General features: G+C 37.6%; 2 protein-coding genes across 2 annotated transcripts in view; one reads left to right on the top strand and one right to left on the bottom strand.

Moving 5' to 3' along the window:
• Nucleotides 1-15,742, top strand: part of LOC308705128 (uncharacterized protein) — a 38,614-nt gene extending 22,872 nt beyond the window's left edge. The window contains exons 22-40 of the mRNA XM_081389993.1: nt 1,568-2,221; nt 3,855-3,997; nt 5,009-5,148; nt 5,282-5,408; nt 5,527-5,681; nt 5,775-5,888; nt 8,782-8,925; nt 9,028-9,093; nt 9,202-9,267; nt 9,377-9,555; nt 9,642-9,849; nt 9,987-10,042; nt 10,138-10,285; nt 10,419-10,510; nt 12,336-12,446; nt 12,820-12,987; nt 14,381-14,521; nt 14,605-14,683; nt 15,274-15,742. Of these exons, the coding sequence (XP_081246119.1) occupies nt 1,568-2,221; nt 3,855-3,997; nt 5,009-5,148; nt 5,282-5,408; nt 5,527-5,681; nt 5,775-5,888; nt 8,782-8,925; nt 9,028-9,093; nt 9,202-9,267; nt 9,377-9,555; nt 9,642-9,849; nt 9,987-10,042; nt 10,138-10,285; nt 10,419-10,510; nt 12,336-12,446; nt 12,820-12,987; nt 14,381-14,521; nt 14,605-14,683; nt 15,274-15,426 (2,944 nt within the window). The 3' untranslated portion in view covers nt 15,427-15,742. The remainder of the gene's footprint in view (nt 1-1,567; nt 2,222-3,854; nt 3,998-5,008; nt 5,149-5,281; nt 5,409-5,526; nt 5,682-5,774; nt 5,889-8,781; nt 8,926-9,027; nt 9,094-9,201; nt 9,268-9,376; nt 9,556-9,641; nt 9,850-9,986; nt 10,043-10,137; nt 10,286-10,418; nt 10,511-12,335; nt 12,447-12,819; nt 12,988-14,380; nt 14,522-14,604; nt 14,684-15,273) is intronic.
• A 2,256-nt stretch (nt 15,743-17,998) lies between these two features.
• mespaa (mesoderm posterior aa) lies at nt 17,999-19,223 on the bottom strand (the record flags this gene model as incomplete). Its single annotated transcript, XM_081352360.1, has 2 exons — nt 17,999-18,091; nt 18,612-19,223. 2 exons carry the CDS (start codon nt 19,221-19,223, stop codon nt 17,999-18,001), a joined length of 705 nt encoding a protein of 234 aa, XP_081208486.1.
• Between the last annotated feature and the right edge of the window lie 4,252 nt (nt 19,224-23,475).

Genomic DNA, 23,475 nt, shown 5'->3' with positions numbered 1-23,475 from the left:
AGTTAAGAGCTAACATCATGCTAACTGTATAGACTAATTGTGTAGACTACATCTAGCGCCGTTGCGCTCGCTCGTGCGGCCCGAGTTCGAGTTCCGGCTCGAGGACCTTTCCCGGTCCCCCGCCTCTCTCCCACCTCGATTCCTGTCAACTCTATACTGTCCTGTCACAATAAAAGGCAAGAATCAACAAAAAAACAATAGGCTATACAAAAAAAAAAGAAAAAAAAAAAAGAATATAGTTTATACAGTATAAAAAGCATTGTCAATGGAAAGTCCCCATAAAACATGAAAACCAACCGCGTGCGTGCGTGTGTTTTGCGGTTCCAGCCTCGCATGAATTCATCATCCTGAAAATAGACAGATGTTAACAGCATTTTGGCAGAATGTTTTCAGGAGCATTTACTATAGCTATATCAGGACAGCCCTTCTGAGAAATGTCTTGCTCAAGAACAAAGTGATAGTTCATGGAGCGCTCCGGATTTAGTTACCAGCTCAGATATTTAACCACTACATAACATCACTCTGATGCAAATGAGGATAAAGTTACATAAAAGACTATACAAAATACACTGACAATAGATCAATCAGTATTGAAAAAGCTTAACATAAGTGGTTTGTTTGAACTCCCTGTTCATTAAAGTATCCTGAAAAAAAGAATCATAATATGAAATGTTTATTGAACATCAAATCAGCATATTATAATGATTTCTGAAGGATCATGTGACACTGAATACTGAATTAATTATGCTGAAAATTCTGCTTTGCATCACAGGAATACATTACATTTTACTGTATTTCTGACCAAATAAATGCAGTCTTGATAGGCATAAGAGACTTATTTCAAAAACATTAAAAAAAATATATCTTACTAACCCCAGCTTTTGAATGGTTGCGGTAGACGTTGTACAAAAAATGTTTAAGACATCTTTTGTCACATGATACTTATACATCTGTTTTTTCCCCTCATGAATAAATAATCAAGGTGTGGAAACTTCTTGAGATCATAATTTTTTCAAGCTGTGTGACTGGGTCTGTATATTTTTAGTGTGCATTCCTCTTTTCTGTATGGACTTATAACTTGTCATAATGACATATTAACATGTAACCTTATAATAAAGCATACACGCTTGTTGACCTCCGCTGGATCATTTTCATGTCATCCACGATCATGAACACAAGTGAAATGAAAGCCACGAGGCTGCTCGTAATGTTTGAAATATTAACTTGGAACAGGCTTAAAGCGATTTCAACAGTAATGTAATAACCCTGAAGCGATCCCTTAATAAGCCTTGCAACCCACTTGGCAAACAAAAGTTGCATGCAAAGTCAAGTCAAATGCAAACAACAAAGATATATTTGTCATTGTTTGCAACATATGCTAGCATTTAGAGCTTGTGTAACTATTTTTCACAGAAGTGGTATATAGCAACAGCAGCATGATTCATCAGTCAGCACTATTTAATAACACACTCACACACACACACACACACACACACACACACACACACACACACACACACACACACACTGTCCAGATAGACTTGATCGTGTCCTGGCCCCATCATTAACTCTTGTATCTTTCCTCACAACATCTCCTGAGACTTCATTCTAACTCAGCAGTCATGGGGAAAGGCTACATCAGTAAGTTACTGCTACTTGGGCTGACCGTTGGGGCCGTGCTCACCATCCTTTCTTTATCAGTGCTCTACGCTCAAGAGAAACGGAAAAACGAGTTAAATAGCATAGACGAGACTGATGTGGAGATGACAACAAAACCCTACAGCACCTCAGAAACCTCCAACAACTCAGAACCCTGGGACAAGTACAGACTGCCTGACAGCCTTAGTCCTGAGTACTACAATGTGACGCTTTGGCCTCGGTTGGTGACGGACAAGCATGGGATGTACATTTTCACTGGGAAATCTGGAGTGGCATTCAAGTGCGTGAAGGAGACCAACCTGATCATTATGCATTCCAATAAACTGAACTTCACCTTGACGTCGGAGATGCACCATGCGAAATTGATGGGTTTGGGAGGGACAAGCGCTCCGGCCATACTGAAAACCTGGTTGAAAACAGAAACACAGTTTATGGTGATTCATCTGAAAGAAAAACTACAAGTTGGAAAATCCTATTGGCTCTTCACAGAATTCCGCGGAGAGCTATCAGATGACCTCGGAGGATTTTACAGAAGCGAATACGTAGAAAATGGTGTGAAAAAGTAAGACATGCTATAATTACTGCTGAAATTACTTTGGTAAGAAAGAAGAGATTTTGAAACGTTTGTATTTTAACCGCTTATGTAATCGCCATCAAGGTAATCACTTACACTAATTCTCATAAAAAAGATATAATAATTCTTTCATAAGTATAAAATGATTTCTAACAAAACATTTTATTTTTAATATGTATTTAAGTAGGTAGTTGACAATTATTTTTATTCAACCTTTTTAATTTAGTATATTTATGTATAAGGTAGGTATTTTAGGTCCTGTAACAGATCACCATTTCTGTATATATATATATATATATATATCTCAATTACTATCAGGTCATGACAGAATTATAGCTAATTTTAAAAAAGGGGAACAAATATTTACCCCCGGTTTCACAGACAAGGCTTTATCCTAGTCTCAGACTAAAATGCATGTTTAAGCTGTTTTATCTGAGAGAGACTTGTACTGACAGATCTTAAAATATGTCATGTGTCATTGTTTATTTTCAAAGGCACATTTATAAAGTTACTTAAAGGGGGGGGTGAAATGCTCATTTTCACTCAATCTCCTGTTAATCTTGAGTACCTATAGAGTAATATTGCATCCTTCATATCTCCAAAAAGTCTTTTGTTTTATTATATTTTTAATTGAAAGATAGACTGTACCGAGTCTTTCCGAAAAAAAAACGAGCGGCTGGGGGCGGGCCGTGTGGGCGAAGCTTAGCTGTGCTTACCCGCCTAGCTAACAACACACAGAGACATTTGTTCAACAGTTTTACTCACCGTTCCAACGCACGACCGCGAACCTTTATCATTGTGACTGCTCGATCCTTAAGCATTAGACGATCTGCAAATCCGTCGATCTGGGCTTTGTTTATAAAACAATCATCGTCGAAATGCAGGGAACAACAGTCTTACACAACTCCGTTTATGCTCCGGAAAACTCCATCCACGGGTTCCTTAACGCTGGGTTCTTTGGGAATCTGTGCAGGGTTGTCTTGCCCTGGCAACCAAAAACACACTTCTTTGGTGACACTGACTTCCCAAAAGCCGGGCAGGGCGCTTTGATGGCGAACTGCTTTCACTCTCTTGCTCTGGTCTAGGAGTGCGCGCGCGCCCGCGATCTTACCGGAAAAGTGCCCTTAGGACCCATATAAGGAAATTCCGCTCTATCTTACGTAAGACAGAGCCATACTCGAAAAAAACTTTCCGAAACTTGTGACAAACCGGAAGGAGTATTTTTGGAACAAAAATACTCCTTCAAACGTACAACTTAGTTTTTGAAACTTTGTCCATGTTTAGCATGGGAATCCAACTTTACCAGTGTAAAAAACTCAGTATGCATGAAATAGCATTTCACCCCCCCTTTAAATGTCCTAATTTGACTAAAGTCTAATCCTGGCTTAATATAAGCCCTGCCTGTGAAAACAGTCATTAATGTTTACATTTTAAACATGTTTAAAATATAGCTCTAGAAATCTCACACCACAAGTCACTGCTGTATATTTTCATAGTTGAATTGAATTGCTAAATGTTTCCCAATTAATTCCCTCATATTATTGAACAAGACATTTGTGAAGACTATAGCTAAATCACACAGCTCTTACAAACTTAACTTATATAACTTTCATTTTGGTAGAGTTGTTGCCACAACTCAAATGGAGCCCACTTGCGCCCGGAAAACTTTCCCCTGCTTTGATGAACCGTCAATGAAGGCCGTGTTTCACCTGACTCTCCTACACCCTCCTGGAACTGTGGCCCTTGCTAACGGCATGGAGCTGGGTTAGTGCACACATCAGTGACAAATGTAATAGGTATTGAGGGCAAGATAGTATTTTCTATTAATAATACTAAAATATTAGACAATACTGACAATATTGCTTTTTTTAAACAAAGCTCGACATTATAGAGTCCATTTACATATGCTACTATACTCAATTTTCACAACTGAAATACCTTTCTGAAAAAAAATATCATACAAATTATGAAAATCCTATCATTTATGACATTAAGCATATGCTTCTTGATACTTCAATGAGACACAGATTCAATGAGATTCTGAGTTCACAAATCTTTTGAAGTTGAAGACACATTGCCAACATGATACACTTCAGAAGTTTAGACATTTCCAATTATGTCAAATCGACTGAAGTTTTTCTAAAGTTGCATAATGGTTGCCTTGATTGTTGGGTGTGGTTAATAACCTGCTCTTTAATAATTATTTTTCCCCATCAACAGTGTTATATAAGCACTGAAGAGTTTTACATTTAACATTACGAACCATTATTTAAAATGTTTTTTTCTTCTTCCTATAACTGCTTGGGGTTAGTAAGATTTAAAAAGTATTAATTTGATTCAGCAAGGATGCATTAAATTGATCAAAAGTGACAGAAAAGACATTTTTAATATTACAAAAAAATCTATTTAAAATAGATGCTGCATCAAGGTCTTTTTCTATCAAGGTTTCCACAAAATATTAATAGTTGTTTTAACTGTTTTCAACACTGATAATAATAAGAAATGTTTCTTGAGCACAAAATCGGATATAGAATGATTTCTAAAGGATCATGTGACACGTGATATTTAAAACACTTATTTTAAATTGTAATATTGTTTTTCACAATTGCACTCTTTTTACTGTATTTTTGATCAAATAAATGTAGCCTGACAGGTGAGCATAAGAGACTTCTTTAAAAACACACTAAAATCTAATTAACCCCCAACCTTTGAATGGTATTGCATGGATTTATCTGTAGACATTTTAATTCTTCACTCATATTCTCACGTTTCTAGGCACTGAAAGCATCACTATAGATAATCAAGAGGTTTTACTGACCAGATTTGAGCCAACTGAAAAAATGTCAACATATCTGTTGGCCTTCGTCGTCAGTGAATTTATCAACATACGATCCCCACCAGAGGCCAATGTTTTGGTAGATATTCCAACTCTCTTGCTCTCTTCTTTCCTTTTATACATATCTTTTAAATGCAGACAACAAAATAAAAATGGGTATTAAATGTATTCATGTATTTTTCCACCAAATGCATAAAAACTTTTTTTTTTAGATCAGAATCTGGGGACGTAGAGAAGCCATTGAGAACGGACAGGGAGATTACGCCCTTAATGTGACATTCCCTATTTTGAAGTATTTTGAAAACTATTACAACATCACATACCCTCTAGCCAAATCAGGTGAGAGTTTAAACAAGCAAGTTCTTTCCAAACTTCATTTCTCAATCTGTTACATACAAAAACACTTAGGGGCCATTGGGGGGGAAAACCAGTCAGACTATTACTTTCTCATCCCTAGATCAAATTGCACTGCCTAATTTCGCTGCTGGAGCAATGGAAAACTGGGGTCTGATCACATACAGAGAACAATCTCTTTTCTACGACCCTAAAGTGTCCTCCGATAAAGATAAAGAATGGGTGATCACTGTAATCGCACATGAACTTGCACACATGGTATGTGGACTATGTGGTATGTTTCTAATAGTGGTCTTTTTAAACAGCTTTAATTATCTAATCAATTTAACTAATGACAATAAATTAATTTAGTGGTTTGGGAACCTTGTGACCATGAGATGGTGGAACGACCTGTGGCTCAACGAAGGCTTTGCGAGTTATGTGTCAGTTCTTGGAGCGGATTATGCTGAGCCCACCTGGAATATTGTAAGTTTGTATTCACTATATTCCCCAAGTTTAGGAAGATCATTTTTATGTTCACAAAATAGTAGCAAACAAAATAAGAATACACTAGGAATTCGTAAACAGCGTTCTAGTTCCTTTCGCTCCAGACTGCCAGAGGCAGTGCTGAAAGCACTAGTGGAAGACGAATACCTAGAAAGCGATACTCCTCTGAACGCTGATGTTCAAATGATGATGTTGCCAAAGCATGTGAAGAATGACAGTGAACAGATGAGAGCGCACACTGCCCCATGACCTGCGTCACCCAGTGCGCCAGTCTCTGTTTAGAAAGTGTAGCATCTCTGCGTGTATCACTAAAACAGACAAAAAATTGATCAGTCTTACGCCAGGCTGCTATCAATGTAAGCCTTCAAAGACCTAAATGGACATAGCTCCAACCGTATGTCAGCTTGATCTGCTGCCAGTGCAGCCAACACAATAGGCTGGTTTATTAAACAGAGGAGACAAAATCTTGGGTAGAAATGCCGGATTGGACCACAATGTAACTACTGAATCCACTTCTCCAGCTCAAACAGGGGGAACTCGCTGATAACACATGTCTTAAATGACAGCAATTTCATGTCAGACTCTAACATTGGATCAAATGGGGGGGTGACACAAGGAATTGAGAAACATACCCAAGTCCCATGTCGGACTGCGCCTGTCCCGTGGAGGACACAGATGATTAGCTCCTTTCAAGAAAGAAAAAATCAGCTGGTCAGACCCAAGTTAAGAGTCACTAAACTCTGATCGGTGAGCTGCTAAAGCCGCCACATGCACCTTTAGTGTGGATGTAGAATGCTTAAGTTCCAAAAGATGTTGCAGAAAATCCAAAATACATCCCACTGAGCAGTGTAATGGATCACGGCTAGAACACCAGTCAGAGAACACCTTCCATTTACAAGCATAGTGAAAAGCAGACAGTGGCCACAGTCGTGCACTTGACACAGAGTCCTCCAAATCAGTGGTGACGTGGGGGAAGCATATAGTGTCGTGTCTGGCCAGTCATGGGCTAGTGCATCCAGACCCAGAGATCCATGTTCATCCATCAGGGAAAGCCAGAGAAGGCAGTGAGTCACATCAACTGCCTGGGTCCCATACGTCCTCCATTTCACTTGCACCAGTTCTGGGTGTAGAGTCCAGTCTCCCTGCGAAACCCTGCCACGTGACAGAGCGTCTGATCACATCTACTGCCGCAGTCCCATACGTCCTTCATATCACTTGCACCAGTTCTGGGTGTAGAGTCCAGTCTCGTGACAGAGCGTAGCTCACAATCAGATTGTGTGCTTCCGTATTTGACTCGTATTGGACACAGATGTTTTTGAACGAGCCATTGTTGGAGTCTTAGGAGAGAAATTTACTTCTGAATATGGCCAACCTGAAGACGACTTACTGTCCTCAGAATTGACCTTATTCTCTCTGGAGTTGGGACAACCAACATCATGACAGAGTTGAGGACAAGACCTATAAAACTGGTTGACTGCATTGGGACAAGCTTACATTTGTCTCCCACGAGATGACGCGAGGGATTTTCCACCAGTGCTTTCAGCACTGCCTCTGGTGGTCTAGAGCGAAAGGAAATTGTTCTGGTATTTTCTTTTTTCATGTATGTTTAGGCCTACACGAAAATGATGTAGTAAAAACGGAAACGTTTTTCCTTTGCGTTTTTCACATACAGACAACAACATTGTCAATACAATCCCCTTCACACAGATCCACGAAAACGTCTAAGAATGCTATATTATGCATGTCAGGCTAGTAGTTGGCAAGGTCACTTTGCAGAGAATCACTACGCGCCAATAGACTGAACACGTAATATGCATGCGCATGACATCTACGTTTTAAAATATTCGTGTTTTTGTAGTTTAATATGGTTTATACGGTGACGATAAGTGTATCGTTTTCAAAAGTTGGCATTTTCAGGCCCCCACGACTTAAATGAACGACCAAAACACACAAAAAGTTTAAAACAGCGTTGTGTGTTAAAGGCCCCTTAATAATCTGCAGTTTCTGCATTGTTTGAGTATCACGTTAAAAATATTTATGGCACGCAAATACCCGTTTTCTGTTTTCCAACGAAAATTTTGTCCTCTTTTCGCCCGATAATAAATTAGGGTATACTTTCGAGATGAATTAAGCCTTGCAGATGTGGCTTGGTAACATTCCGTGATTGTGGCATCATGAGAGGGTGTGTCATAGAGGCAAGGTACAGTATGTGCCGTCTAGGTGGTTGCAGCAATGGGGACAACAAACCAAGATGGCCACCTAGTTCCGGACTACAGTTACCGGGTTCCTATGCGGTGGGGACACAGCTGGTGCGAGTGAAGCTGTCCCATGCCCAGGAGAAAAGCTGTTAATGAGCTGAGAACAGAGAGACTGGCTGTTTTTTGTTAGAGAGCATAAAGATAAGATTGAAGAGTGTTTTGGTTAAAAAGTTTTGGAGATTTGAGTTGATTATTAAAAAAAAGGCCAATGACTTGATCTCTGCCTGGACTCGATTTGTGAAGCAACACACACTTTGGTGAAACCCTATCTCTCACGATGCCACAGTAATTTAAAGTCAAGTAACTCAATCAATATTCATTCATTGTAACTTTGCCAGATTAGCAGAGTGCATCTTCCTTTCACCCTACCATAAATATGTGGGCTATGGGGCGAACGTCACATAACATAATTAATCATCATGAGCAAAGTTAAGACTGTTTATGTTCTCTTTATAGAAGTTACTGTTAACACATTAAAAGTAATTTTAATAAAATTAACAAATAATGATTAACAGATAATTTGTTAAAATACATAATGAATGAATGAAGATGTAACAAGATAGCCGTCTTTTTTTCTCTCTCTCTCTGTCTCTCTCTCTCTCTCTTTCTTAAAGAAAGATCTGATGGTGCAGCAGCAGGTTCAGAGTGCATTTGAAGCTGACGCTTTTGTTTTCTCACACCCGCTGTCTTCAAGAGAGTATGATGTCAATACACCGGATCAAATCAATATGCTATTTGACGAAATCACGTATAGCAAGGTTTCCATCATATGCTAAAGACAATTTGAGATAACACTAATAAGCAGTGTTATATCGCATTGTTTTTAGTTAACAAATAAGGATACATTTTTGTTATTGCAGGGGGCTGCAATACTGAGAATGCTGTCTGAATTTCTGACGGAGCCTGTCTTTGCTAAAGGACTTCATGTATGTGTATTATAAAGGGTTTGATGTTCTAAAGTTTGAGCTTTTATGATACATTCGTGCGACTGAGTGACTTTTTCTTAGAATAACACTTTCACACGAATTCCACAGAACTACTTGAAAGAGTATGCATACAGCAACACTGTGTACACAGATCTTTGGAAAAAACTGCAGGAAGTAAGTAACAAAATTGATGCAATGTATTCCTTAAATATTAGCGTAAGTGTGTTTGTTTTTTAGCCATCATTTTTATTATAATTTGATTTGTATAAAATCTTTTTTTTAGGTTGTAGACGCAGATTCAAGCATCCAGCTACCAGCCTCAATAAATGAAATTATGAATCGCTGGATTCTTCAGATGGGTTTCCCTGTAGTAACTATTGACACACAAACAGGAATTATCTCTCAGCAGCACTTCCTGTTAGACCCAGAGGCAGCAGACAGCATCATGACATCTGACTACAAGTATGTTTACCCTGACAACATTTGTTCGGATTCATGTCCTATTGTTTCAGAACTTGTACTGTGTGTATCTTCAAAAATAATTGCAGTTATGAATGGTTTGTGCCAATCACCTGGATGAAGAGTGGTAGCAACATGGGTCAGGCCTGGCTGCTTACTAAAACTGCTTCATATGAGTCCATGAAGACAGATACCGACTGGGTACTGGCCAACCTGAATGTCACAGGATTCTACAGGGTTAATTATGACTCCCACAACTGGGAACGTCTTTTTACACAACTGACTTCAGATCATAAAGTGAGTATCTCATACATTTAATTAAGCTAAAACATTCAGCATATTCTATATATATATATATATATATATATATATATATATATATATATATATATATATATATATATATATATATATATTTCCTTCCATACACATAGGTTATTTCAGTTCTTAACAGGGGCCAGATCATCAATGATGCATTTAATTTGGCGAGGTAAGCTCTCTTCTCCAGAGACATTTAATCAATGGACATATTTAATTTTCTCAAAATAATAAAATTGATTTTCATCTGAATCTGATCATTCAAAGGGCCAAGTTAGTCAACGTAACCCTGGCTCTGAGAACAACCAAGTATCTCTCTGAGGAGAAGGAATACATACCATGGGAAGCTGCAATTAGAAATATAAACTACTTTTTCCTCATGTTTGAGCGATCAGAAGTTTATGGACCTTTGCAGGTATACATATATATGTATATACACATGCATTCTACATTATTAATAATTTTCAATACCCAGAGTCAGAGAATTTTCATTCAGGACTGTACAGTACGAAATGTGTTTGTTTATCTATTTCTTTAAAACACTCCAGACTTACATGCGGAGAAAGGTGCAACCTCTTTTTGACCACTTCAAAGTTATCACATCAAACTGGACTCAGAAACCCCCAAGATACACAGACCAGTAAATACAAGATTCCCTCTTTCACAGTTTATTCTAAATAATACTTTAGTAACACAACACATCAGCTATAACTTTAACTATGACCACAAAATAATTTTAAAGGGGTCACATCATGGGAAATCAAATTGTTCTTGATCTTTGGAGATAAAAGTGTTAAACCAGGGGTGTCCAATCCTGAAGGGCCGCTGTCGTGCAGAGTTCAGCTCCAACCACACACCTGAACCAACTAATCAAGTGCTGTGTCTCAATTCGAACACTATCCATCATAAACAAATTAAAATTGGAGCGACTCAAATCGTATGTTGAAATGAGTATTCCAAAGGTACCCAGATGGTCAACTATTTCCGGGTAGAATTCGAAGTGCCAATCCATGTATAACCCCCTCTGATCCTACTCGACTCGACCCTCTCAGAGCGGGATTTGAACCGCCGTCTCTGGCATTGAAGATAAGATATTTGTCAAGGAGGCTCAGGATCTGTTGCGTACCAAATCCTCTGACATTGTCCTGTCAGTAATCCTCCCTACTATCTTCATGTGATAAGTGAAATCTGATGTACTATAATGTAACAGACTTCCACAGCAAGCCTAGTCATGTCCCTTTAGCTTGTGATATTTATTTTCAGTGCCTTTCCGGATGTGGAATTAGGCTTCGGGCACATCCCTACTAGGCATACTAGAAACTTCCAGGCAGATGTGTTTATAGATAAACTCTGCAGAACTGCGGCTCTCCACGACTGAGTTTGGACAAACCCCTAAGTTAAACGTACTATGAAAACTTCCTCCTCGGTAAAAAAGGAACATTTATTGAAACTAAGCAACTCGTTCTGTATTGACAATAAACAGACCACAAAAAGACATGAACATATTGAGGAAATGAGGAAATATATACTATTACAAGAACAATGTGGTAAATATAAATAAGATGTGAGGAAATCTGTAAAATCTTGTGCAAACCCACTGGTAATTTTGCATGCAAAGATGATGTTTACATAAAAAACATATATTGTCTTTATGGAATATGGTCCTCTAAAATTAAATTATTACTGTTATTTTTGGTCCAAAACCATTACTGACACTTTACGTAGACCACAGTGGAAATAAAAATGATAAAAAATTGAAAATATAAAATGACCACTTTAAAATAAAGCTGCGTCCCAATTCAGAGATTGCATCCTTTTAAGGCGATTGTGCCACAGCGGTGTGACGAGTACTGTCCCAATTCGAAAGCTCCTTCAAATGCAGCCTCGAAATCCGCCTTCATTTCCCGGGCAATGAAGGATACAACAGATGGACCCTTCGCAGTCTACCCAACCCCAGAATTCATTGTGCACCGGTGATAACAGAATTTTTTTGAGAAATTGCCAGATTACACTTAAGTAGTGGGTTTCAACTTACTCACATAGGTAATGATACAAATGTAAAAATAGAAATATACTGTATATAAAAAAGCAGTTTAAATGTTGACTTGTATTTTACTAAGACATGATTTTATATAGTGTATACTCTGTTATGTACAGAAATGTACCAAGGTGAACATATTTATACAGTTTTGTTTTCAGACAGTTGAATATAACTTAAAAAAAAAAAAAGTCCAGTACAAACGTTACTGCCGCTGGTCAATGGCAGCTTTTAGATTTGCTAGGCAACAAGAACAGTCCTCCGTAGGCTAGACCTCCCATTTAACAACGCTCTATCCAAACTTAGCGGCATCCTTCAAAGGATGCAGCCTCTGAATTGGAACACAGATTATATCACTTCTGTTTCATAAATATTAGTGATGGAGGTTACTGAAATATTGTCTGATTTGAGTGAATTCTGTTTATAGACACAACCAACTGAATGTTATTTCAATGGCCTGCAAAACTGGAGTGAAAGGATGTTCAGAGCTCACTAGGATGTGGTACAGACAATGGATGAAGAACCCTGACAGTAACCCGTATGACAGTAACCCGCTTCTCTCAGCCCGAAATCTAAATATAGTACATGCCAGTTCAGCTTTGACTGCTTCTGCTAATTTACTTGAATTCAGTTTAGTGATTCAATTCAGTTCAGTTACAGTCAGAATTCAGTTCAAGCCAGAGTGGGGAGTGTAATTCAATTCAGTTCTACTCTGTAGCTAGTTCAGCTCTTTCTAGGTCTATTCACACTATTGTCAATTCAAGTCAGAATTCAGTTCAAACTAGTTCAGTTCTTTCTAGGTCTGTTCATTCAAGTATTGATCACTTCGATTCAAGTCAGATCACTTTAGCTCTTACCCTTTCGGTTCTAGTCAGTTCATTTCAATCTTATTATTTTTTTTTTCACTCAAGAATTCCCCCAAATCTGAAGCAGACGGTGTACTGTAATGCCATTGCAGCTGGTGGTGTTGAGGAGTGGAATTTTGGATGGAAGATGTTCAAGAACAGTACTATTGCAGCAGAGGCAGCGAAACTGTTATTTGGTCTATCCTGCACTAAAGAGACCTGGCTGTTAAACAGGTGAGCCCTATATATACGGCATCCTAGAACATAAACTATTGTTGAAAGTTTTTTTTTTTTTTTTTTGTGGGGTCAAAAGTAATAATGTTTCAGAAGATTTATATGTCAATGTTTCAAATAAATGCTTAAAACATTTAAAAAATCTTACTGACCCCAACCTTTTGAACAGTGTAGCATGTATGCGAGACAGAAGTCTGTTTATTTCAATGAATTTTTTTGCCACTGAAGTGCCTTGGAACATGCAGCTTTGCACAATGCATTGACGTAATTTCCACTGAAACAGGAAGCTAAGGCGGGAAATATTGAATGACTCCTCCCCCTTTTCAAATAGCCAATAGTGTTTAGTTTACCTCACAGACTGCAAGTCGTACTTGACAGCACCATGGAAACGAATCCGAGCGCTGATGATGCGTTGGATTGTATGAATACATTCTAGCCATCATTCTTAACCAACGTACAGTTGGAAAACGGAATAAAACTCGAGTGTTTGAGTAACCGAACACACATCTCCAACCCATATTCCTCCGTGACGTGTCAACGGTCGTTTTGGCCAGGTGGTATTTATAGCATAGACGCGTAGATTCTGAGCATTTGATTGGACAGAAGATGTGATGAAAAGCTGAAGTCCGCAGTGATGTCATAAAAATCAGTGATCCATTTTAGTGGAAGTGAGAGACTAAGTCTCCTAAATGCATATTTTGTCATTGTTTTGGATGTGAAACATATTCATATTAAAAGCTAAAAAACTTAAATTTTGATTCCGGGGGGCGGGGTTAAAGGCAGGGTATTTCGGGCCCTGAAATCGTGAGATGTTGAGGAAAATATTCCACTGTAAGTTGAATAAGCCTACTTGAACACTTGGGCCAAATACAGGAAATATGTTATGCAAGTAGACAAGTGGTCAAGTGCAAAGACTGCAAGAAAGTATTTGGACAGGGCAATTGACAGACATCAGACGCTGAGCAGCCGAAACAGCAGCCACCTTTTACAGTTCCTCCTGAACCAAAACAACGAGCTTATGCTACGTTCACGCCATAACTACTGTAATTTGGTAGATATGGAAACCCATGTCGTTATACTCACTTTGTGACTCGAATTTATGCGTTTCAATGGTAACACTATCAACGGCGAAATTAATCTGCAGCAGTCAGGTGGTACAGGTCAGTGCTCTTTAAGTTATGTTCATTATTATTGTAATGTCATGTGCTTTGAGACATGAGGTAGTTTAACGCCGTCTCTCGTGACGCTTTTGTTTGCTCTATGCTGTATGCGTTCATGTGTTTTGGAGGATGCGTGGCTTTGGGGATGCTCTGAAGATCTTAGGCTTTCAAAACTAGCTCAAGTCAATTTGTAGATGTAATATACTCATGTAATTGCCTTTTGTTTTTTAAAGGTACCTGGAATACACAAAAGATCCAAACCTGATTAAGAAGCAGGACGTTATCTTCGCTATTGTGAATGTTGCGAGCAATGTAATAGGGCAGCCATTGGCTTGGGACTTCGTCAGAGCCAAGTGGGAATATATAATTAAAGAGTAAGTAGTGCATTTCCTTCTTTTTAAACAAAACATTCAGTAATTTCTCTCTACTGACTTTTTCTGTTACATGATCTCTATAGTAACGAAACAAGATCCTCATTTGATAGTTTGATTTGCGGCATCACAGACAATTTTTCTACAGAATTTGAACTGCAAAAGGTTTGTGCTATTTTAATAAGAGGTTGCTTTGGGGATGGGTCAAATACAAAACAAACATTAATACAATGCCATTCAAACGTTTAAGATTGGTATGCTTTTTTCACTCTCTCTTTGTGCTTACTAAGACTTCATTTATTTGATCAAAAATATAGTAAAAACAACAATATTGTAAATTATTATTACAATTTTAAAAACGTTCTATTATATTTTAAAATGCTATTTATTCCTCTTATTATTTGATTTATAATCACAAGTTCAAAAGAACATTTATTTGAAAAATGTTGACAAATATAAAATGAATTATTTGATCAAATGTAATACATCCTCGCTAAATAAAGGTATTAATTGCTAATTATTTCTAAAGTTAATTAAAAAAAAAATACTGACCCCAAACTTGAACAGTAGTTACTATGTATTATTTTGTATTTTTAATGTATACTTAAAATTAATGGTCTGTTGTTATGCTGTAATCTATTTTTCTTTTCTTTTTTTCTTGAGATGTGTCATAGACATAACATGTGTCTTGCTGAAAATATGAAAATGTGTGTATTTATCTCTTTCTTTCTCTCTTTTTATTTGGCAAATCACAGTTACAACGATTCAAAGAGGAAATTGCAGCGAGCAGTTTTGATATTGGCTCGTATGGAATAGAACAGGCCATTGAGCAGGCAAAAGCCAACTTTAAATGGGTATCTGAAAACAAAGTGCACGTGATGAATTGGCTGATTGAACAATTGAACTAAACGCAGTGTCAATATGAATATTCTATATATTTGTGTACAATATTTTCATATTTGACTCATTTACAATATATGTTCCCCCTGAAAATGAATAGAGACTTAATAGAGACTATCTAATAAAGTCTGATTATCTGCTGTTCTGTGCCTCTGAACAAATTAGATAATTAAAATATTTTGTGGTATTTTATTACTCATTTATAATTCTGAAGTCAGTCTTTACTCAAATTGTTTTGCAATAAATATCAAATATTTTTATGCTCATAATCTCTAGTCTTATATTGTGAAGGCCAACTTCAAATAAAAAAGTTTGTACATTTTCATTTAATTGTTTTGTGTGTGTTTGTGAGAGTGTGTGTGTGTGTGTGTGTTTGTGAGAGTGTGTACCTGTTTTTCTATCCCGGTGGGGACTTCAACCTGAATGCACACAGACTCATGGGGACTCGTGTTACAGTGGGGACCTAAATTGAGGTCCCCATGGGTAAACAAGCTTATAAATCACGCAGAATTAGTTTTTTTGGAAATGTAAAAATGCAGAAAGTTTTCTGTGATGGGTAGGTTTAGGGGTAGGGTTAGTGTAAGGGGATAGAATATACAGTGTGTACAGTATAAAAACCATTACGTCTATGGAGAGTCCCCACAAAGATAGTAAACCAGACATGTGTGTGTGTGTGTGTGTGTGTGTGTGTGTGTGTGTGTGTGTGTGTGTGTGTGTGGTCCTGGTAAACCCTACGTTATGGGGAAAAATGTCCCCACAAAGATCCGAAATCCTTGTTCTTGTGGGGACATGTTTTGGTCTCCGAAAATGTAAAAATGTAGAACGTTTTCTGTGAGAGTTGTGTTTGGGGTTAGGGAATAGAATATAACGTTTGTACAGTATAAAAATCATATCTATGGAAGGTCCCCATAAAACATGAAAACCCAACGTGTGTGTGCCTGGTAAACCCTACGTTATTGTATAGTATGGTATGGTATCCCACAAGTATGGTAGTAATACCATTCATTTTTGACCTTGAGGGACCTTTTTGGTCTCCATGAGGAAAACAGCTTATGAATCAAATGAAATTGATTTCTGAAAATGTAAAAATGCTGAAAATGTTCTGTGATGGTGGGTTTAGGGTTAGCATATACAGTTTGTACAGTAAAAAAATGTATTACGTCTATGGAGTGTCCTTATAATGATAGGAATATCAGTATGAGTGTGTGTGTGTGAAGGTGGTGTTGCTTCTAAAACATCTATTGAGTAAATTAATGGGAAACATACTTAATTTGCACATACAACTTGAAAAGTTAATGGTGGAATGGACCACCCATAACACAGGCCAAGATGTAACAGCACATCAAAGCGTAACAGGACTTCTTGATTCTGTGAGTAGATGAACGTGGTTAATTCTTCTGTGTCATTAGGGACTCAACAGAGGAAGTAGACAAGACTGCACAAATGGGAGGAAGGGAGGGTGAGGAAGCCATTCATTATTATGGGGTCTGAAAGCAGCTGCAGACTTGTCACCTTTAAGACTCTTACGACATAAATGGACATTGAAGAACAGCTGTCACACACGTCACTAATGGTGCTATTAATATCTTTAACAAAGTCACAGCAAGGCTTTTTTGCTGTGCAAACTGATATGTGGCATCCTGAGATACTCAACACACCACCTTGTTGCTGGCGCCATGGGTACTTAAAGTCGGCATGAAACGGTAGTTGCGATTATCTTGTATAATTTAGACTTACAATGTAGACTGTGGAGACTTACTTTTGTCCATCGGGATTTGATTGGATGGTTGTGGTTTGCTATTGGTGGATCTCATGTGAGTGACAGGTTGTCCCGCCCTCGCGCCAGTAAACACGTTATCAGAGTAGAGATGTCGCTGCAAGAGGGAGGGGAAGTTATTTTAATTAAAGATTACAATGGCACATGAATATAAAAAAAAAAAATGTGGACACTCAGATAATTAATTTATAATAAATGCTGCAATATTCCATAAAAAATAAGGATTGTTCATTTTGATTTCATGGTGACTTTAAGATATAATAGGTCTATGTTGCATTAAGAAACACATCATGTGACTGTTTACAGGCAAATGCAGAACTGCTTAAAAGAGGTATCAGACTCTTGCATTTCAGAGGAAGAGCCCCACAGAGCTTTGTTTACAATCTGAGGGGTATTAAAGGATCTCACCTGTGAGAGTTAGTTTACTATCCTGCCCACATTAATGCTCGCTCTGCAGGAGGGTTTCCTTAAACATGTGAATTACAACGAGGAATGACCATCACCCAGCTGCCTCTCATTAGGATGCTGCTTTATGGTTTGTGGTGAATAAAGGGCACACTATTGAAATCATTTGTATATAAAGTTAAAAACGACTCAAACAAGTGATGTAAGATTTTTCAAGGCTTTATTTGCCAGGGGAAAAAAATACAATTCATAAATATTAATATATTTTTAACATACAAAAATATAAATAGCTATACAAACATATAAAAAAATAAAGTCTTTCATTTTCATTATCTTACAGACATTGCACTGATTCATATTTGCATTCAGGTTTTACATTTCAGTCTGTTTTAATCAGATCAGCACTGTCCATGGAAGAAATTGTGTTGCTGGGGAATCCAAAAATCCTGAGCTGGGAATGAAAGGAAATCGCCTTCGACTGGATTCTGAGTCTGGAAAAATAAAATGCAGATCAAGTTAAGAAAAAGAACAGGAGCATTTTTCATATGTACCTTATTTTTATTGTTTTAAATTATTATTAATTATTAAATTGTTATTACTATTAAAATAAAAATATGGTCAACATTTTTTTACACAGTACAACAACCAAGATTATTGTAGTAAACTAAAGCTAAATCCAAAACTAAAAACATAAAAAAAAACTTACTTATATATATATATTTTTATTATTGCCAAGGAAACATTTCTCATTTTAAATTAGTTTAACTTGTAGTAAAATAAATACAACTAAAATAAAATTTATATAGACAAAAAAGATAAAATGGAAAATATATTTAAATTGTTATTAATTTAAATTTTGAATAAAATAACATCGACAACAATTAAAGTACAATATTACCTTGGTTAATATTTAATCATATTTAAATGGTTAATAATAAATAGTAGTAGTAGTAATAATAATAGTACTTTATAGCATATAAATAGTATTTAAGTAACATGTACTGTGCATACCTGATAACAGGTCATAGATGGGAACTGCTGAGCTGGTAAACTTTGAGGAACTGAAGGAGCCGCACTGAAGTTGCCAAACATGGTTGATGCGGTGACGACCTCGGCCTGATTTCCACGATTTGCCTCGTCTTCACTGAATTCAAGCTGAGCAGACAGACTGGAGATGTACTGGATAGTGAGCCGTAGCGTCTCAATCTTGGTCAGGGTTTTTCCGGCAGGAGCCACTGATGGAGGAAGGTATGTCCTGAGATGCTGAAGAGCTTTGGTCAGGTCCCTCATCCTCAGCTTCTCCCGTTCACTTGCGGTTTCCCGCTTCACTCCAGGGAATTTTGACCTTGGCCGCCCGGTTCTCTTGGGTGGCTGGCCCTTGCTCTTCTCCTGGGTGGTGCCGCTGTCGAGTGGGAAGACCTGAAGGATGTCGTGTCCCGCTCTGCAAGAGTATGCTGGAGGGGAGAAGCCACAGGAATCTATGGAAGAGGTCGGAGACAGGCTGCTGCCGGCGCTGTAGTAGCCCGCATCTGATACGCCGTAGCTCGGATCCAGAATGTTCTCGCAGCCAAAAAGGAAAGCGCTGTTGTCTTGGAGCTGAAGAGCAGAACTGGAGATATCCATGGCTGTAGAGTTGCTGAATGAGGTTGTGTTTGCTGGTGGACCATGTTCTTCCTGTATATATCCTCCGTGAGGTGCGAGTTGGCACCTCTGAGGATTCCAGTCAGTACTTGAGAGGAGAAGTGACACCAGAAGTAGGGGGTCTGTGGGAAAGAGCAGCTTCTCCAGCCTCAGATCTGAGGTGTGACGTCCAGAAACAGCCCGAGCACACAACCCTTGAAAGTTTAAATGATAGATAGATAGATAGATAGATAGATAGATAGATAGATAGATAGATAGATAGATAGATAGATAGATAGATAGATAGATAGATAGATAGATAGATAGATAGATAGATAGATACTATAGTAGAGCAACTACACTGAATATTTGTACTTCAAATTAATTTGTCACACCGGAAAATTATAAGTGGACCAAAAGAAAGCTAAAATGTGGTAAACTGAAAATACTGAAAAACTTATAAGCAATACTGATCAGTTATAGATAAACATTTGAACCTACATCCTGATGCCCAGGTTATTTGTTAAAGGGATAGTTCACCCAAAAATGAACAATTTGTCATTACTTAACCTCAAGTTGTTTCAAACCTATATGAGTTGAACACAAAAGAAAATATTTTAAAGAATGTTGGTAATCAGAAAGTTGACAGCCCCCAATGACGTCCATAGTAGAAAGAAAATACTATGGGTACTGTCCTGGTTACTAACTGTCTGGTTACTTTAAAATACCTTCTTTTGTGTTCAACAGAAGAAAAAAACTCATACAGGTTTGATGAGAGTGAGTAAATGATGACAAAATATGTATTTTTGGGTGAACTATCCCACCTAGTACAAAGTGTTGAACTGTTAAATGCAGAACAGTTCTTTAGTCGCATCTTTACAGCATTTCAGAGAAGTTTTGCTTTAGTGCAGCACTCTCTCTGAAGCTGACCAGCCATAATGAAGAACTTATATCTGTGCGTATGTGTATTTGCCTCATGAACAGTCCAGAGTATCTGGATATTTCAAGGTCAGTGCGGATAGCATGTTTGATTCAGATAACAAATCCAAATCCTCCACTGACTGACAAACACAGTAGCTCTACCAACAGATAAAACATAGTTGATCTGGCTTCTATCAAAATATGTGTGGAGAGGACCATGAGAAAAACACAATCAAATCACAGCCATTCCTTCAAGTTAACATGATTAACACCACTTTGATTGCATTCTTAGCTAGACATGAAATTTTGACCTCAGGGGTCTGAATATGACACCTTCTTAGGGCTCCTGTAGTGATGAAGCAGATGATGGTGGTGGACGGGATCAGTGACCGCAGTTCCCACAAACAGAAGTGTCGCATTTGACTCCTGCATCAACAGAGACACACATACACACAATTATATGCATTTTAATGTTATCTAAAAGGTTTTAGCAATGTGCTCAAAAAAATTGCGACCACAATTGATGCTTTTAAATATAAATTTTAACTAGATATAAGATAGTTTCTCAATGTGTAGTTTCTCAATTACAGGTGTGAAGTTACACCGTAACTTCAATTGTTTTGGTCGTTCATTTAGCCTAAAAACACCTGAAAACACAAACTTTTGAAAACAGGATTCAAAGTGCAAGTTTTTGAAAACTATACCGTTATTATCAACATGTAAACTAAAAAACGCAAATTTGTGAAAACGGGGACATCATGCACATGAGTATTACACGTTCAGTCTATAGGCGTGTAGTTTTTCTTTACAAAGTGGCATCTGGCATCGCCAACAACTGGACTGAAATGAATAATACAGCGTTTAGTCGTGGGGATAAATGGGGATCGTTTGGACAACGGGGTCGTCTAGTATGCAAAGAAAAAACGTTTCAGTTTTTAGAACATCACTGCCCTGTAAACACCATTAGAAGAAAACGTTCTATATAGAACCATTAAGGGTTCTGTCTGGTGCTTCATATATAGAACATTTGAGGGGTTCCCATCATGGGATCATTTTATGTATAGAACCCCATGAAACCTTTTTTTTTCTAAGAGTGTAGATTGCAGATATGGCATTAAAATGTAATAAATGTGATAAACCTGACTAACCTACCAGAGTGAGAGGGTGTCATTTCTAACCTAATCTGAGGGATTTCCTCTAACTTAGTTTAACACCCACGTGATTATGAGCCGATTAACACGTGATTGTTACACATTCACACGTTTTAATTGTGTATTTGCCTTCCAAGATGAAAGAGCTGAATGTGTGTATTTGACATTGGGATTTGCACATCAAATATCCCTTATTAGCTGCCAAAATAAACTTTGTGGGCTAATTCCACAACATACTGTAATTCACACACAACTGTTCTATGCATTTAAAATGCAGCTCACTCACATTTTGTAATGTGAGGGGGGTCTCAAAAGCTAGATTTGTGGCTAGACTTAGTGGCGTGAATGGCGTTTCACATGCAGTTGAACTTCATTAGCAACAATAAGCTTCGCTTGTCACCATCTGAATACACATCACATCTGAAGGATCATGCCTGGTGCTTAGATGTGCTTAGATGTGATACTACAACACAAAATATGTGTGACCATATGAGGTCAAAGTAATTTCCTTTCTGGTTATTGTTTTAGTTAAATCATCCAGGATGTGTCACATTTGCTTCGCTTATTATGATGCAGCCCTGTGCCAGATTTACAGGATTACAGAATTCATGTTAGACATTCTCTGGTTGCAGAGCATTTTAAACAGGGAAACAGATGTGAAAACATCTAATGAGGGTGAAATATAGTCCAAAAACTGGTACAAATCCATTATGAACAGTTTTGCCCAAATACTTTAGTTCTTCTCTTAACTTGTATTGTTTTCTGAGGGAGACTGCATGTTGGGGAATGTATTAGTGCTTAGAATAAACTACTTTGGCAGTACCATGGTACACTTGTGTATCAAAGCGTAATATTTTGATACACCATGGTTCTGAATGATTACCATAGTATTTACAGAGCGCTCCAATATGCATGGACATAGAGAACACTGAAGAACACCAACTGGCATATACATGTCCAGAAATCTTGCCATTATATACAATACTATAAGGTTTGGGGTTGGTACGATTTTTGAATGTTTCTGAAATGTATATATTTGTATATATTGAAATGTATTTTTTTCTGTTTTCTGTTCAAAATATGTTTACTTTTTTTGCTTTTGAATACAAGTAGCCTACTGCTGTTCTTTTACACACGAAGACGTTACTGACATCTAGTGGCAGGTTTTTGGATCATCCGTGGATTTATCAAATTGAATACGGGAGTAGTTGAGGAGCATGTTTGGAAATGTACAATGCAGGCTATAGTTTTCCAAGCACGTTAGACATTTTCATGTTAGCTACTGATGAGTATTTGTTTGCTTTATGCTAAACGTGCCATATACTCGTCTCTCTTTCCTACATTTAGGTGGTAGAAACCCATAGTGACAAAATACTATTTGTGTCATATTATAGCTGGATGACGGTATTATGGCTTCTATAAATATATAATTGACCACTATAGGCTAATGTACATTTTATTTATATACATTTATTCATTTAGCAGACGCAAATATTAGTTTTTCTCCACAAATGAGAACAATAGAAGCAGTTAAACTAACTTAAGCAGTTGTTTTATTTTAATTTTATAAATAGAATAAAAGAGAAAGTGTTAGTATAACTGGATCAAGTGCTGCAGAAAAAGATACCATGCGGACTCAGCAGCTCTGGTTGAGTTAGGCAGATCATTCCACCAGCAGCAGGGAACAGTCATGCTAAAGGTCAGAGAAAGAGATTTTGTGCCTCTTTGAGATGGCACCACAAGACGACGGTTTCAGGATGGCACATGCCACTTGCCAGGTGAATGATCGGTTCAAGCGCGCTCCCGCTTCACTTCATCTGAGGCAGCAATGTCACGCCATATTGAAAGCGCCAAAACGATATTTGTTGTTTGAATTTCGTAATATTTTTATTTTTTTTTTTTACAAAAAAACAAGAAAGCTCGAGGCTTTTGTGATTTAGCGCATTGTGTGTGTCCTCTTTGCTCCGTTAAGTTTTTTTCACTGCATGAGAAAATGGACGTGTGGTGCGAGAGCGCTGAATGCGCGAGAGTTGGCAGCCCTTATTGTGTCTTTGAAAATACATAAAATAGTCAAATAAAATGAATATATTTATATTATTAAATACACAACAGAAAACGTTAGGCTTCTATTTTCTTGCTGCTGCAGTAGCCGCTACGTTTTGTAATCGCAAATGTAATTTTAT

The sequence above is a fragment of the Scardinius erythrophthalmus genome (assembly GCF_964197995.2).
Source record: "Scardinius erythrophthalmus genome assembly, chromosome: 2".
NCBI classification, from domain to species: Eukaryota; Metazoa; Chordata; class Actinopteri; order Cypriniformes; family Leuciscidae; genus Scardinius; species Scardinius erythrophthalmus.
The sequence above is the reverse complement of the archived record's forward strand: the minus strand, read 5'-3'. Positions and strand labels throughout refer to the sequence as shown.